The sequence below is a fragment of the Anser cygnoides genome, chromosome 2, assembly GCF_040182565.1.
Source record: "Anser cygnoides isolate HZ-2024a breed goose chromosome 2, Taihu_goose_T2T_genome, whole genome shotgun sequence".
Classification (NCBI taxonomy): Eukaryota; Metazoa; Chordata; class Aves; order Anseriformes; family Anatidae; genus Anser; species Anser cygnoides.
This window is the reverse complement of record NC_089874.1, coordinates 41,701,677-41,717,137: the sequence shown is the minus strand read 5'-3', so window position 1 is coordinate 41,717,137 and position 15,461 is coordinate 41,701,677. Positions and strand designations below refer to the sequence as shown.

Here is a 15,461-nt window from a genome sequence, read left to right as displayed (position 1 = left end):
ATCAGTTACTTGTGATGTTTTTAAATTGAAGATTTACTATGCATATATGATATATCTCTACTAGGTAAGCAGGCATTTGCAAAACTGGATTTAGTTTATGTTCATTCACAATTGACAGTAAGCCCTGAACATGGTGCATTGCTCACAGTGAAAACCCATAAGGAATGATTCATTTTAATAGATTGCCCTCAGGAACAGCATAAATTCCTGCTGTTTGATAAAGCGCTACAAGAAAAGCATAACAGGAAACCAATGTTATTTGGATACAAATTTCCAAGTCAAAAAGTGGTGCAAGCCAGCAAAATCTCTTACATGAGATATGTGCCTAAGAAGATGGGAAATGACCAGTACTATATGGTCACGTATACAAGCAGGCCTTCAAGGGAGGAGAGAGGCTTTTAGCTGACATTGTTCATGCTTAATGACCCTCCCTTTCCTTGAATTGGCTTGCAGAGGCAGGGATGTCAAACATTTTTCCTTGCAGCTGTTGAATGTTAAATCTGTTTTCAGCCTGTTAACATTAGCTGGAACATTTAGGTATGTTTCTCGTTATTCACCAGTTTATCATTTTAGCTATTATTTTTCCATTACTTCTTCCTAACTGGTGTAATTATCCACAAGACAGGAATTTTTTCACTTGAGCTGGGGACCACTGATATCCTTAGAAGAAAAGATCCTGTCATATATAAGAAATACCATAATCAAAACAGCAATATTTTGGTAATGGATATGTCCAAGCAGCTGAAAGGACCCTCAAGTTCCCAGGACCTGACGCTCCCCCCAGTGCTCCTTTCTCATAGCACTGCCTTGGGGAAATTCTATTGCTTTTCTCTGCCAGATACTTATACATGGACAGTCAATGTTTGTGATAATGGATATTTTTGTGGATATGATCCTGAGTCCTTTGAGTCAGCACGTTTAATTTTCCACCAGTCTACCCAGCTGCAAGGTGAAACTCCAAAAGATCTTTGACATTTTCTGCTCCTGAGGTACAATATGATTTCTGTTCCGCCAGCAATAAGTGAGGCAGGGGTTTTATCTCCAGATGTTGTCTGCAGTCATTTAGTACTTCATTACAATCTATATCTACACCAGGCACATTTTTAAGTCCTGAACCCAGGCTGCACTGTGATAAGTGCTGTGTAGATGTGGTTGGGAGAAATATAATTTTCATAAGTATTGAGCTTCAGTGTGAGCATCTTTTTTTTAATATCAGGGTATTTAAAGAGGTAGCTAAATGCAGAGTTAAAAGCCAAACTTCAAGCCACTAGCTTGAGACAAATAATTTCTTTATAGCTTCTGGCAAAACTTCAGGCTGTCAAATACCAGATAGAAAGAGGCAGTCACAATTGGTTTCATCCAAAGGCACCCGCAGTTGTTTGGACTGTTCATCCCCATGAGCCAGCTCCAAGCGCTCAGGAGCAGAGGAGAGCAGCAAACTGCCTGGCTCACAGTGCCCAGGGACACGGAGCAGCCCCAGGAAGACACAATGATGGAAAGCCATTACCTGCGTCCTCTCACACTCAATTTTGTGACTGCAGAACCCAGCTGAGAAGCCCGAGATGACACTGGATGGAGGTTCACCTCCACAGAGCTGTTGCCACTGACAATGTCTGTCTTGGAGACAAAATATAAATGCACATAATCAGTCTGAGCCACCTATTTACACACAAACACAGCTTGCCACCTTATCTGCAGAGGCACTAGCAGGGGAGAGCTGTTGCCCATTTCAGGCCAGAAGGTGAAATCTTTCCCTTCTTCACGTCCACTATATGTTAACGGTCTGTAGGAAGCTGGCTTGCCCCTGCTGCAATGTCAGCTGTCCCACTGGGATATTTGGAAGGAACAGACATCAAGGAAAAGATATCTCTGTCAGCTTGGATATAGAGCAGAACTGAAATACAAACTCTGATCAGAGGTTTTCTGTCCTTGCTCTTCTGCTTGCTTTTTCAGTTTGTTGTTGTTGTTTTTCCAATGGATTCATCCCCTATGCTGCTTTCCCAGCTCTCTCCGTGCAGGAGCACAGAGACTGCAACATACTTATCTCTGCAAGGTGAGGGAGAAAGTGCTCAGCAGTGTCTGTCTATCAAAAGAATTAAATCAAGGTCTCTGAGAGAAGAAGCAAAAGTAAATGAAATATCAAAATGATGGAAAAGAAATTAAAGGAAAGTCTGAATGTTTTCAAGAAGCAGTATAGAACTGGTTCTTCTGCCCAAAAGCTTTTCTGTCAGATTCAGATATTGCTCAAGGAGTTAAGGAGAACTGAAGCCCCAAGCTATTCTCACACATAATGGTTGTGAGTCAAATGCTAGTGCACCAAACCTTCCAGGTCTCCTACCCCAGACTATGGCATCATACCCCTGCCACTGCCTCCCAGTTCCCTCTAACCATGCTGAACTCATTAGTTTCCAATTCCAAACTCTGTGAAGCCCTAGAGTTTCTTATCACCATTTTTGTTTTAACATTACAGAATGACACAACTCCCTCTGAATTAAGAATCAGCCAAACCGTTTTGGCTGAAACTTGTCAGGCAGGTTAAAATATATAAATATATATATATATTCCCTGTGGGATGCAGTAGAGACTTCAGCTGAAACTGCCAGTCTGGCAAATTTGCTGCTGGTAGATAACGTAATATAGAAATACTTCATCAAAAATGATGTTGAGGGGCCACTGTTGTAGCTTCTAAAACAAATATTAAGAAATTAGGAAACACCAGGTGTGTGCAATCATACAGTCAGCCCCACAGTAATTCAGTAAAAGCTTGGAAAAGCCTTCTTTTAACTGGCTTAACGTTCTCCTTTACTCCGAGGTTATAGCTAGAGGCGCATGAACAACCAAGCCATCTTGTCTACTGCAGCGCAATGGGTTGCGTGAGGGTTTTCACTTCAAAACAAAGTCCTCAGATGTTATAATTTGCTGCCTGCCTTCATTTCAGCTGCCTCATTTCTTCCTTCGGTGCTTCCTATCGGCAGCTGCACTTGCACAACCCTCCGTGCTTCGTGCTTCGCTCACGGGGGAAGCCCGCGGGGACACCCGCTGCCAGCCTGCCCAGAGCCGCGCTCCCTCCGTGGCTCAGCGCCTGGCTGGGCAGCGGGGAGGCTAAAGTGCAGCCCAACACTTCGATCACTTCACAGGCTGTAAAACCATTTTTAAGAGCTTTCCCAGCTCTGACACCTTCAAAATGAAACGTTTCATTTTTCAAGCATCGTGGGTAATATCTTTAAATGTAAACACTGGAGAAGCCACAGTAGATTGCCTGCTGTTATTGATCCTGGAAGGACTGCTGACTGAAGTGCTACGCACCAACACAGCAAGAGCGATTTAATGATCATTAGCGTTCGGAAGTTTCTCAGTGAGAAGATTAAGAGGTCAGGAAATCTACTGAATTTCTTTTCTTTGTTTGAGATTTTCTTACCTTGAATGTGTGCAGCATTTTTCTTTTCAGATTCTTGAGGAGACATGCCCGTGATGGCATGATAAGATGTCCCCTTCAGGACTCACAGGTTATTTTAAAGGATGATTTAAAAATAAAATATTGGCCTGGAAGGGTGAATCTTGATAATGCAGCCTTACAGTATCTCTCAGAGGAAAAAAAGGAAAAGGTGCAATGCTGCTACAGCTCAGAAATTGCTTTATTATCTGACTCACACTTGGAGCAGAGCAGTCTCCAGTCTTGGCATCTATCACAAAACATCAGAGAAGCAGCACTGAGGTACAATTTTAAAATTACAATGGAAAGAGGCTATTATTTCCACTTTGTAGGAGTGTGCTAGAGGCCAGCACTCTGCTATCTAGAATAGCTATTTTCCTCTCAGTCTCTGAATCAGTGTCTGTTTGGGGCTCATTAGAGCATAATTTCTTTCTGTCCAAATATTTTTTCCTTCCTAGAGTCACAAAGAACAGTTCTGAAAGAAATTCAGCAACTTTTTTTTTTTTTTTTCAGTTTCCCTACTGATACATTTGCTAATACAGTAATTAAAAGCAAATTGCACTCCTCTACAGCTACCGAAGTAATAAAGGGGCCATGTCTAATAGGGGTTGCCAAAACAACTTACAGCTCTCAAACTATCTCATTGAGTACTTTCTCCCCTGTGGGTCTCTTAACAGGCTCAGCAGCTCCTCTACTTTCCCAGCCAATGTGTCTCAGCACTAAATGTGGAAGTCCAAATTACCATCCTCAAACCACAACTGGTAACTAAGGTTTTGTGGTTCTCTGGCTCAACACTGCAGATCAATTCTTAGCTGATGGCAGAAGGTGAGATGCCCCAAAGCACAGGGACAGGCCAGAACAACGAAGTAGCAGAAAAAATAAAGTCTTGAACTCCGCAGCAAACTGCCTTCTTGCTGTATTTATCCTGTTCCATGCCTTCACACTCCTGATCTTCTTTGAGCATAGCTTCTCTAAGACCTCCATCCTTCCACAGTATTCCTTCCCTTTGCTAGTTTGTCAGCATTAACCAGGCAGGCCAGTATGTACATCTCCATTCTCGACGAGTTTAGGTGTCTCAAATAGCCACATTTGGTAGGAGACAACAAATCGACAGAAGGACTATACTGTGCCATTGCTGCAATTCTGCTCTGTAACAGGACTGAGGGACAACCAGAGAGGCTCCTCAGTCTTTCCCAAGGAAACCACAATTCCTGTCAGGTCCCTTCTAGGCTTCTCCTGCACCTGCAGAGCAAAGTAACGCAAGCAGCTAGCAGGGAGGAGAGCTGCACCTGTGGAGAAGCAAGAGACATTCATGTCCTGGCACACCCACAAACTAAAGGAAACTGCTCCCTATCTGCAATTGGAACACCCTTTCCAGAACAACGGAGATCCTACTCTTTGTATCTCACGCTAATGACATAAAAAAGCTGCTTTTATGTTTTCCTTAGTGACTTCTAGCCTAAACATTAAAGATTATGGTCATTTGTCTCCTTATAGCAGGCACAAGACATGATTACACTCATGCAATTAGCACCCACCAGAGAGAGGAGCAGTAAAGTATGTCTGGTGCTGAGAAAACCAAGTAAAAAGCAGACTGAAAGACACCTACTCTAAATTTATTCCATTGGATTTCTGTCTTTTAAAAATCAGGCTTGCTAGCTATACTATCTTAAATTTCTTTTCAATCAACATTTTGAGAGAAGCAAACATTGCATTCGGGCAGGCTCGCAGTCCCTTTCTGTTTCCAGCTTGTACCCATCTTTCATCTCGTATCTGATTAAACCACTTAACGCAAAGAAGATGAGTTGTTAGGTCACATTTAGTGTCTGTGAGATGTGTCTAAATAATAGCCCCAGACAGCTATCTAAGCATCTGCACATCCTACCTGCTAAAGAGCCACCTCACGGAATGAAAAGGTTACGAGCACAGCCCAATGCACTTGGCTTGGGCTGCTCTCATCAGATGTGCTACAAGTATCTGCACTCAGATGGCAGTGGGTGCTAAAAAAAGGGCCCGAGTGCCCTGCAGCTCTTGCTACAGAAAGCAGCAGGAATTCAGGAATTTTCAAATCCCTGCTGCACACAGCATTTCTCAGTTCTCAGCCAGAAATGATTGCACTTTTGATGCACCACATGTCAATTAGAAAGTACCCCAAGAATACTGAGGAAAATGATCAGAAATTAGGGAAAAGAAAAAAACATATTTGCATTACTCTCTCTATTTTTTTAAAGAAGAATGTGTGTCGAAAAGCTTCTGCCTGTGATGTTGGTTGCATTTCTTCCATAAAAATGAGCTGCATAGGCCCATTCTGGTTTGGCTTTTCTCCAACAATGCACTACTTCAGTTTAAAGCAGAAAAAGTAAAGTCATTTCTCTGGAATAAGCCTGAAGTGACATGAAACTGAATCAAACAATCCACTGGGATATTTATTCTTTTATGAATTAGTTATGTTGGTATAGCTACTGTTACAACATTTGAGCCAGTCCTTGTCTCATCGAGGTTCAGGGAATTTTGCCATTGATCATAAGAAAAGGAAGAAATGTTCTTACTCTTCTTCATTGCCATTTTCCTAATTAATATTATCAATGTACTTTTAGAAACAGTTTGTTTGGTATCACTTGCAAGGCACAGAATCTGTGATGCTTAGTTTACTATTTTATCTAGAACGAAGTTTTGCTAAAATAGTTTTTAATATGGCTGTACTGTTAAAGCTTAGACCTCCAGCAAGCCTCTCCTGGCCTGCAGAGCAGAGTTGTAACTTTTCTATTACAATCACATTTAAACTAGAATGTTAGACGACAGCCAAGAACACTGTCCAGTAAGAAACAAGATCTAGGAAGAAGCGTGCTCACAAGAAAATCCTACATAACTAGCATAGAATGGAAATATATGTATATATAATTGTAAAACAAATATGAAAGATGAAATCCCTCAGATATGCCTTCTTCCCCAATCTTCATTGCTGTTCTTACAGAACTGTTACCAAAAGTGCTTGCTCAAGCATAGATGTTACTGAGCAATTTGCTTTTATATTCTTGTAGAACCATTGTGCCTCAGTAAGATGATAATGTCAGCAGCTCTTTTATTCAGTTCAATATTTTATATACACTAAATTTTCTAAAACTTCCTGCAAGTCTGACATGTCAGATTTGGGGTGTTCAATTTCAGATGTTAAACCTACTTTTTGTCCATGTCCAGTGCTCGCTGACAGAAATTTGAGTATTGTAGGCATTGGCACCCACACCTACTTTCCATTTGTTTTATTTCTCTGTAACTCCTGTGCCACAAGGACACGTGATCACACACACGGTTAGGTAGATCTAATACTTATGCCAAAGGAGCAGAGGTATACGTGAGGCAGTCTGTGTAGTGGGTAATTTTCAGAAGTAGCTCAGACTCTGCTGTTGGTTACAACCTCTCTGTGTTCATAAGGATTTCATTTATTTTATATCTTACACCCTGAGTATGCATTATTAGCTGTCTCATGATACATCTTCCCTCTTTAGAACAATTTAGTACAGTTCCTCAATTTATTTGGCTCCAGAGTCAAATTTATGTCATCTGTTTTGCCAGACAGCAAAAGCAGAGTCTCATACAAGCATTTAAATCAATCAGACCATAGGACCTCAGTCCTGGGGAGTCACTCTTTTGAAAAGAATTTATTACCTAAATACAAAAATACTTATCTGTAGAAATAAATCTGTATCTGCAGTACATATATCAACAAAGACAGGTAGATCAGGTAGCAATAGTATAGAGTGAGCAAATGTTTTGAATTAATGCTTATGCTCTGTGAATTAGATTTTACAGGACTTCTGAAAAAAAATCCAACAAATTCTTCTTAATACTCACCATTATATTTTCGTCTGTTTCCTTCTCCATTACTATTACTGCAGTCCTCTGGGATATGATGCATCTGTAAAAAAAAACATCATTATGTCCTACCCAGGTTGTTTTTCAACCTTTACACTTGAAAAGCCTTTAGAGATGAACTAAGAGATGGCTGTGACTCAGGAGTCTGATAGTCCCACGATTCCTACCTGTGACCTCAGTGCTCAATGAAGCTTTCCACATGCACCCTTCTAAAAATTTCCCTGTCATTTCCAGCCAACATTTAAATCTCAGCACCAGCAGTGGAAGGACAGACATTCCCCTACCTCAGCATCACCCTCCCTTGGGTCTGTCGGCGAGCAGGGAACAGCCACCCCAGGGCAGGCAAGGGGCAGATAAAAAGGGAACAAAATCACAGCAGGGAGCTTGGAGGACAGATGCCCAATGGGCCTCTGAGTCTGGCACTCAGACTGCTCAGCCCACATTTTTAAGCCTCCAGACTCTCAGGATTGCACTCCTTCTCCCCATTTCAATGCACATGAGAAGAAAGTCATCCCACTGCAGAGTTAGTAACACTCCTCACATGTTATTGAGGGACTTTGAGCCATCGGTGTGCTATGCATGGTTCTCTGCAGAGACTAATTTCAACTGTCTTCAGTGCAACTGGGAGTAAAACAGCAGGGCATGGCTGTGCCTCACAAGTTACTGGGGGAAATGGCTTTGAATCTTCAGACTGGCTTTCCATCACACAAGCCCTCAAAGACTTTTGAAAGTCTTTGCTGTCTTTGCTCACCAACATAGCCCAGTGCTTGAGCAGTGCTGCAAGGGAGTAACACTGCGCGCAAGCAGTCTTCCTGGGCCTGTGCACACAGTCCCAGCAACACCTGGTAACTTAGCGTGACCATGTATTCTGGATGAGCTGAGCAAGAACAAGTGCTCAGCACAACTGCAAACGTCCTGAGCCTGTACGCAGCATGGTTGTTCTGAATCTCAGCAGCAGTAGAGCTAATATCAAGAAATGACCATCAGAAATAGAGCTCACCTTGCTAAAGCCAGTTCTCTAACCACTTGTAACTTTGCAAGGTAGACAAGGACAATGACTACAGTACTGGACGCTACTCACTCACATAAAGCTACACGCATGAATAGCTGTTGGCAGAAGCATTACCTTTCACTTTACCCCTCTCAGAGCAATAAAAGACTTTACTGCAAAGATAATCTTGAACTGGAAGAAGTGCAGTGAAAAGCTTGTAGGACCATTAGAAGAAGATATCAGAAGAACTTGGCATACATGCCAGCAAAAGGAAGACTGGGCAGGGATACAAGAGCTTTATGAATAAGACATGAATAAACATCAGCAATTATAAATCTAATGAAACTGCAGGGCTGCATTGGCCCAAGAACAAAGGGATATAAAACAAGCCTACATCAGTCTGCAAGTTAGGGGAAGGTTTCAAACTCTCTCAGCGGTGTAGTTCTGAAAGAGCTTTTAAAAAGAAAAGTGCAAGCACTGCACAGTGCCCAACAAGTGCTGGGACTGAGAAATCCTTCACCAACAGTGCTTCACATGCACAGGGGGCATGGGGAAGTTATTCACCACAGACTGCTCCGTGCAGGGGACTAAATGTCACAACAGGGGACTACACTAGACACCCATCTGTTTTCCAGTGCCAAATACTCCAGTCCTTGACCAGAAATAGTTCAGTCAGCAGTGATGGACAGCCAACCTGTTAGGAGTTCTGGAACAGGAGCAACAAGGAGTGAAGGTGGAAGCTTTACGAAGAGTGTCTCTATCAGGATTCAATTTATGGTTTACAACCCTTTTCTATTTTGGACTTAAGCTGCATAATTAGCATTGAACCTGACAAGGTGCATGCCAGCCAAGTGATTTAGCTTCAAAACATAATTACTTTTCTTATACTGTTGAGGAAATAAAACAAGGAATAAATTCAGTACAGTATTTCATTAAAAGACATCTGTGAAGGTGCGTTGTTATTGATAATGGACTCAATTCAGTCTTGGCATAAACCAGGTGTACAACTAGTGCTGGATTTGGCAAACTATGTTAATGATTTAGTCATAATTAGTTTAACCTATATCACTGGACATGGCATCAGTAACACGACTGAATGATGTTATAAATCTATGGGTTCAGGGCAAGCCTGATCAGACCACCAAGACAGGGAAATAGATGCTTAGTCATCATGTGTGTACCATAGTCCCTTGCAGAAGAAAATTGTTCATCTTCTAACAAGCTTCTCAGAGAGCTTTCCTGCTCTAAGTTAGCCATCTTTCAGCTGAATACCTACGGGCAAGAAACAATGGAGGAGCTATTTTAGGAGATTTTAAAAAAAAAAAAAAAAAAAAAGAAGAGCTATCTTTGGAGAGGTTTTCCCTGGCACGAGTTCAGCAGAACAGGACTTTGACAGGAATTGCAGGAGAAAAAGAAGAAAGGGTGAACGGTCCATGGGCAGAGGGAGATGACGCCAGCTGAATGTGTGGCATTCAGATTTCTCTGTGGATGAACAACCATGCGTCAGGAGAGGACCCTTCTCTAACCTGGTTCTGAAATTCAAAGTACTGTGCCATACCTCAGAAGTAAGCAAGGTTTCCAGGATGCTGGTTGTGTGTCTCTCCCCACACTTGCACCAGTGATCAAAGCAAGGAGGCAGAAACCACGTCATTCTCTCATTAAAGACACAGGAGCTCAGATTGTAGGAGCTAAGGTCCCTGGCTGACTTGCTGTCTGACCCTCTCACAGATTCACCCTCATTTAGGAAAGGACAACAAAGGGGAAGGTTCCAGTCTGCGAGGTGGACCCACCTGAGTGGTTTGGGTTTTGTTAAGCACGGAGGTGCCACATAAACCTCTTTCACATTTGCCTGAGACAGTAAATCATAATCTCTCATGGTCAGAGCGATACCCCGGTCAAAGCAGAGATTAGATAGTACAGCCTGTTCCTTCACAATTTATAGGTGAAGTGCTCTCTGCTGGTGCAGTGAGGAGGCAGCTTTGCACCACGCATTGTGATGCACCAGCACGAGCTGGAGTGGAGATTGGCAAGGGGAAAGCAGAAAGTTATTATTTTTGAGATTGTACCATTCTGGGACTAGAGCTACTCTGCAAATTGAATTCATATTGATAATATGTAGTAGGCAAACTATTTTTCAGGAGGAGAAAACTTCCAGGCTGTTCTCAGCTATGTAGAGTGCAGTACCACATTTCAGAACAAATACTATTAATTTTCCTTCACTCCCCCCCTTAGATTAAAATAGGATTTAATTCTATGACCAGAACAAATACCATTAATAACTCTGGCTTATTTCTTGACACCATACATAATAAAAATGTACTGGCTGGTTTGTGCTTTCATTCTGTCTGCACCACAGGTACATTTGGGAACTGGAGTCAAAACATCTTCTCACAGTGATCAAATAAAGCAATGTTATTTTTACAGATACTACATGCCATGGGAAAAAAGAAGGGAAAAAAAAAAAAAAAAGCTTAATACTTACCTTACTCCCCAGGATCCCATTTTCAAGGGCTGACCTAGGGGAACAAACTCCCCAGGCCCTGGAAGACTTTCCGCTGGCCAGAGTACAAAATGAATATAAAATAAATGTGTAAAGAGAAGTGAACATTTCATCATTGCCTATTTATTCCATAATAAGGTGATTGGTATGAATGAGAATGTGACAGTAACTGTGGTTCCTGAGGCTGGAGATTACAATTTAATGAAGGGCTTGAAACACTGTTTGAAATTAATGAAAAATAAATAATAATTTAAAAACTGAATTAAAGAAAAAAAAAGAAAATTAATAACTCTAAAATTTTATTACAGGTAAAAAGATGTTGTAATGACTATTTGCTTAGCACTAGAGAAAAATGTATCTTCAAAAAGCTAAAAAAAACATGATTATTAAGAATAATTACATCTGGTTACACTGAGATATTTAGAAATATTACTGTTTTATTTAGAGGCATTCAGTTAGAGGGGATTTTAAAAGATCAGAAGCACAACTCCATCTGATCAAGAAAGGCTGTTCTGAGAATCAGCATTCTTTCTAGCTCAGAATCGGAAAACAGAAAAATTGGACAAAAAAAAGATATGTTCAGGTGATCAAAACTTTTAACAGCAATAATTTTTAATTATTTTACTTTCATTGTAAAGTGTTGAAATGTTTTGGCTTGTCTTTTCCCTATGCATTACATTTAAAAATATGTAAAAAGTCAATTCAAGTTGAAGTAGCGTTTAAAATATAGCATTATATAATCTGATATTTAAAAAAAAAAAAGTATGTATGTCAAAAAAGCAATCCTTTACCAAAACAAGCTAAATTTTTGATAAAAGAAAACAAATCATTTAAACTTAAATATTTTAATAAAGAATATTTTGGTAAGTATCCCAGTCAGTTGATTTTAAATTAAGAAGCTTTTTTTTTTATTATTTTTTTTCCAAAATAAACGTTTTTCAAATTTTGTATTCATATTTCACATTTGGTATATATTTCATAGTTATAGCTATCACTAATCTTATCAAAAACTGATCTCTTTAAAAATTATAATTTTCATTATAATGGTAAATTGTTAGGGATATTTTCACAACTGAAATTTAATTTGGAATACAGATTGAAAACTAAATTCTTTAGAAAAAAATATAAAATTTAGTTATAAAAATGAAATCTTTTCTCTTTTTAAGTGATATCCTTGTATCCTAACTAGAATTTCAGGATGATAGTCAGCCTATAACCATGGAAGGGACGCAGCACAGCAAAGCTGTGAGATGTCTTGTATAGCTGTCATGTTTGGGTGTCTGAATTTTCATACCACAAAACAACGTGAAGTTTTTTAAAAAAGCTGTGGGAGAACATCATAAATGCTATGGAAACCTCACAGCTGGAGCTGTACCATGCCAGGCAGGTCAGGTCCCCAGCACGCTTATGAATACATACCCCCATGTTTCCCCAGCAGCAGGACATGCTGCTATGACACTTCTGCCCTAAGGTTCAGGGAGGTTTCTGCATGTAGAGCAGCCTCTTCGTCTCTCAGAGGTGAGGATCAGCAGTTACAGAGCACTTACAGCAGCATCTGGTTTTTAACAATACCAGGACAGCAGGCTAGGCTCCTCCCTGGAGTAATTCCAATGCCCAGCATTATTTTGCCTTTTATTTTAAAGAAAATTGTCCCTGTCACCACACTTTCCAGGCAATGCTGCCACAAGTTTATGCAGAGACCAGAAAAAAAAAAGATAAGATGAAGAGCAAAAATAAGCAATAAATATACATATCATTGACATGATCATCCCTAGATAAATCCAAGCTAGTGAGACACAGATGATGGTGCCAAGGAAAGGACAAACAATGTCAGAGTAAGTCAAAAGGTATCCTGATGCTTCACTTTTATTTCCCTTTATTCAGGGAAAGAATGCTAAATACTTTTGGGTACTCAAAGAACTTATTTTTAAAGAGGAAAAAGCTAAACAAACAGAGTTAAGGAAGGAATTTATTCCTGCTCTCTACCCATATTGTCACAGTGCAAGGGAGAGCCACTAACGATTACACGGTAATTCAGGTCAGCTTAGCCACCAGTGAGCCTGAAATGCCACACTTGCCACTGGAGTGCAGGTGATACACAGTATCTTGAAATGTAGGTAAAGACACAACCCATGCTGAAACTCATGAAAAGGTGGGAATAAGAGCTTCCCTTTCCCAGCAGCGCCATGTGAAGCCTTGAGCAGTCTGAGGTGCCACGGGCAGCTGCCTTCCAGCCAGCCAGGAAGGCAGGCTGCCACCCTGACACTTGGCGGAGTGTTTTGCCTACCCTCATGTAAGTAAAATGAAGTAAATAACTCATTGAGCAGCTTTTTCTTCAGAACATCATAGGAAAAACAGCAAACTGAGTGTTCGTTGCCAAAGATTTTTTTCAAGGGTGAGGATTCTCTTCAGACTCTCAGGATTCACCTGAGATTTTCTACTTCCAGATTCTCTACCACTTCCCATTGCTTAAATTTCATACCACTTAAAAGATTCTTATTTTACCACGTAAAGAGGTATCTCTACATCCTTGTACTCCTTCAGAGTTTGTAGGTTGGCTGCATGCTCTCCTTTCACGCTCTAGCAGTCATCACTTAACCAAAAAAACTCTGTTTTACATTTTCCTCTAAAATCAGTCTCACCAAGCCTCACTCATCATTGCGCTATGCTTCTCCGAACTATCTGCTTCATTCTAGTAAGCATATTCCCCATACCAAAAGAAAATTATAAATATATATATATATATTTGACACACAGCCAGCACCAAACAGTGCTTCACAAAGATTTTTTCTTTAATAATAAACAAACCTCTAGTGAGGCTGGAGAGGGAAATGGTGTTTTCTAAACAGAGTACACAGTTTTGGAGAAAGGTTGAGAGCCAGATACCTGTTTAGATATCACAAAACAATGTAAAACGATGTATCGTCTCAAGTAAAATTTAGTTAGCAGAACAGATAAACTATCTTCTGATCAATGACAATATCTGGGATCAGTGCTTAAGCAGATATAGCTTCTTCAGGTGTTTCTGAAACCTTCAAGAGTAAACACCCGTCACAACAAAAGAATTTTGTCCTCATTTTGTGATCTCCTCTCCTATTAGCCTCCTAAGTATCATCTACGAGTAGATCTGAGAGAAAACAATGAAGATGGCACACAGCTGTCTATCCAGGAGCCACAAGCTTTTCCAGGTGCAGTAGTGTCTGACTTTTTTAAGCAGCTTTAAACAAGGAAGCAGGATGCAGAAAACACAGTAGTCCAGAAAGCATGGTATTGCATAGTCCGGTCCATGGCAAGTCAGTGTGGCATGACACAGGAACGCAGGAGTCGGGAAAAGCACATCTGTAATTTGCTACATGGAGACAGAAGAGATGAACCCTTAGGTTTGAGGACTACTCTAGAGAGGACACTCTTAGTCTTCAGAAGCACTAGCATTCCACCAAAGGTGCTTTTCTATCCACAGGAGTGGATTTCCAATCTCACATTGCACAGACTACCCAGTCCCAAAATGCAATCCCAAATACAGAAAATATAGAAAGAGTGGAATAATCAGTCTCCACTAAGAAAGAGAGAAAAAAAAAAATGTAGTCCAGTGTTTTGGACCAGACCACCATGAACTGTCAAAGTTATCCAAATGCAAGTTTCTGATTTTTGTTAGATTTGTTCATAAGTAGCTATGACAAAATAGGTGCTAGATCTGATTTTCCCCTACCACTGTGAACTCACAACACAAGGGACTATGTACACCAGCAGCCCCCAGCATCTCCAGGAGAGCCCAGCAGTATGTTAACATCCTGGGAGTGGAAAGGACCCCAGGATTTTGTCAGCTTCAGTGGACGTGCATTAACTGCAATGGAAGACATTATTTAAGAGTTAGGCTATAGCTGTGCCAGATTTTTAGACTGGTCATTGAGGGTCTTCAGTGGTCACGTACAAAATTTGTCCTTGTGGTCATGACTTTGTCCCACCAGTTTATGAAAACGTTTGAAAATGCCTCACAAGTTAACACCATAATAATATAATAAAGCTGACTGAAAACTGTCTATGCTACTTGCCAAGAAAATGCCCTGAAAAAGTTGCAATGAAAAACTTAAAATGGGAGATTTAATAGCCATGCAAAACTCAAAGACAGACTCACTTAGGCTCCCTGAAATATTTGTTATGACATTTTTTTTCTGAATATTGTCAATTCAAAATGAAATATAATTTAACACCAAACCCCTGAAATGTTTTGTGCCACATACGTCAACCTCTTCAATAAAAATGTCTGTTGCCTTTCTACATGTCACAAAATCCATAATTTTTGAATAATTTTGCTTTTATAAAACCCGACATAAAATGTGCCAGCTGAAGTTTTCCAACCAGTTATTTTCCAGGGGAAGCTGAAAGAACATAGTAAAGATAATTTTAGCAAGCAAGCAGAGCACTCAGAGTTGAATCCATACAGGGACTGCAGGCATGAGAAAACCACCTAATGTAGGAGCTGATACCTGCCACAGATAGTTAAATACCCATCTGAGAAAAAAATCAGTTTAGTCCCCTGCTGTATTCGTGCTTCTCTGCAGTATAATTAAGCACAAAAGCCATGGCAGTTTTAATCAGACAATAGCAGCAAAGCCAGCTATGGTTCCACTTTAGGGAAACCCAGCCAGGAATATTTCTTTGAC

The 15,461-nt window shown here is 40.5% G+C and overlaps 1 protein-coding gene across 4 annotated transcripts in view; it reads right to left on the bottom strand.

Moving 5' to 3' along the window:
* Positions 1-363: 363 nt before the first annotated feature.
* LOC106030296 (uncharacterized) overlaps positions 364-15,461 on the bottom strand; it is an 81,010-nt gene continuing 65,912 nt past the window's right edge. For 2 of the 4 annotated variants that reach the window (XR_001203655.3, XM_066991924.1), the window contains exons 2-3: positions 7,286-7,349; positions 364-1,617 (exon numbers count right to left, since the gene is read on the bottom strand). Coding sequence is in view for 1 of the 4 variants with exons in the window: in XM_066991924.1 (XP_066848025.1) it covers positions 1,319-1,617; positions 7,286-7,349 (363 nt within the window). In the remaining 3 variants the exon portion in view is untranslated. Of the gene's footprint in view, positions 1,618-3,585; positions 4,723-7,285; positions 7,350-15,461 lie in introns of those variants that run through there. The other 2 variants (XR_010829233.1, XR_001203656.3) reach the window with 1 other exon arrangement.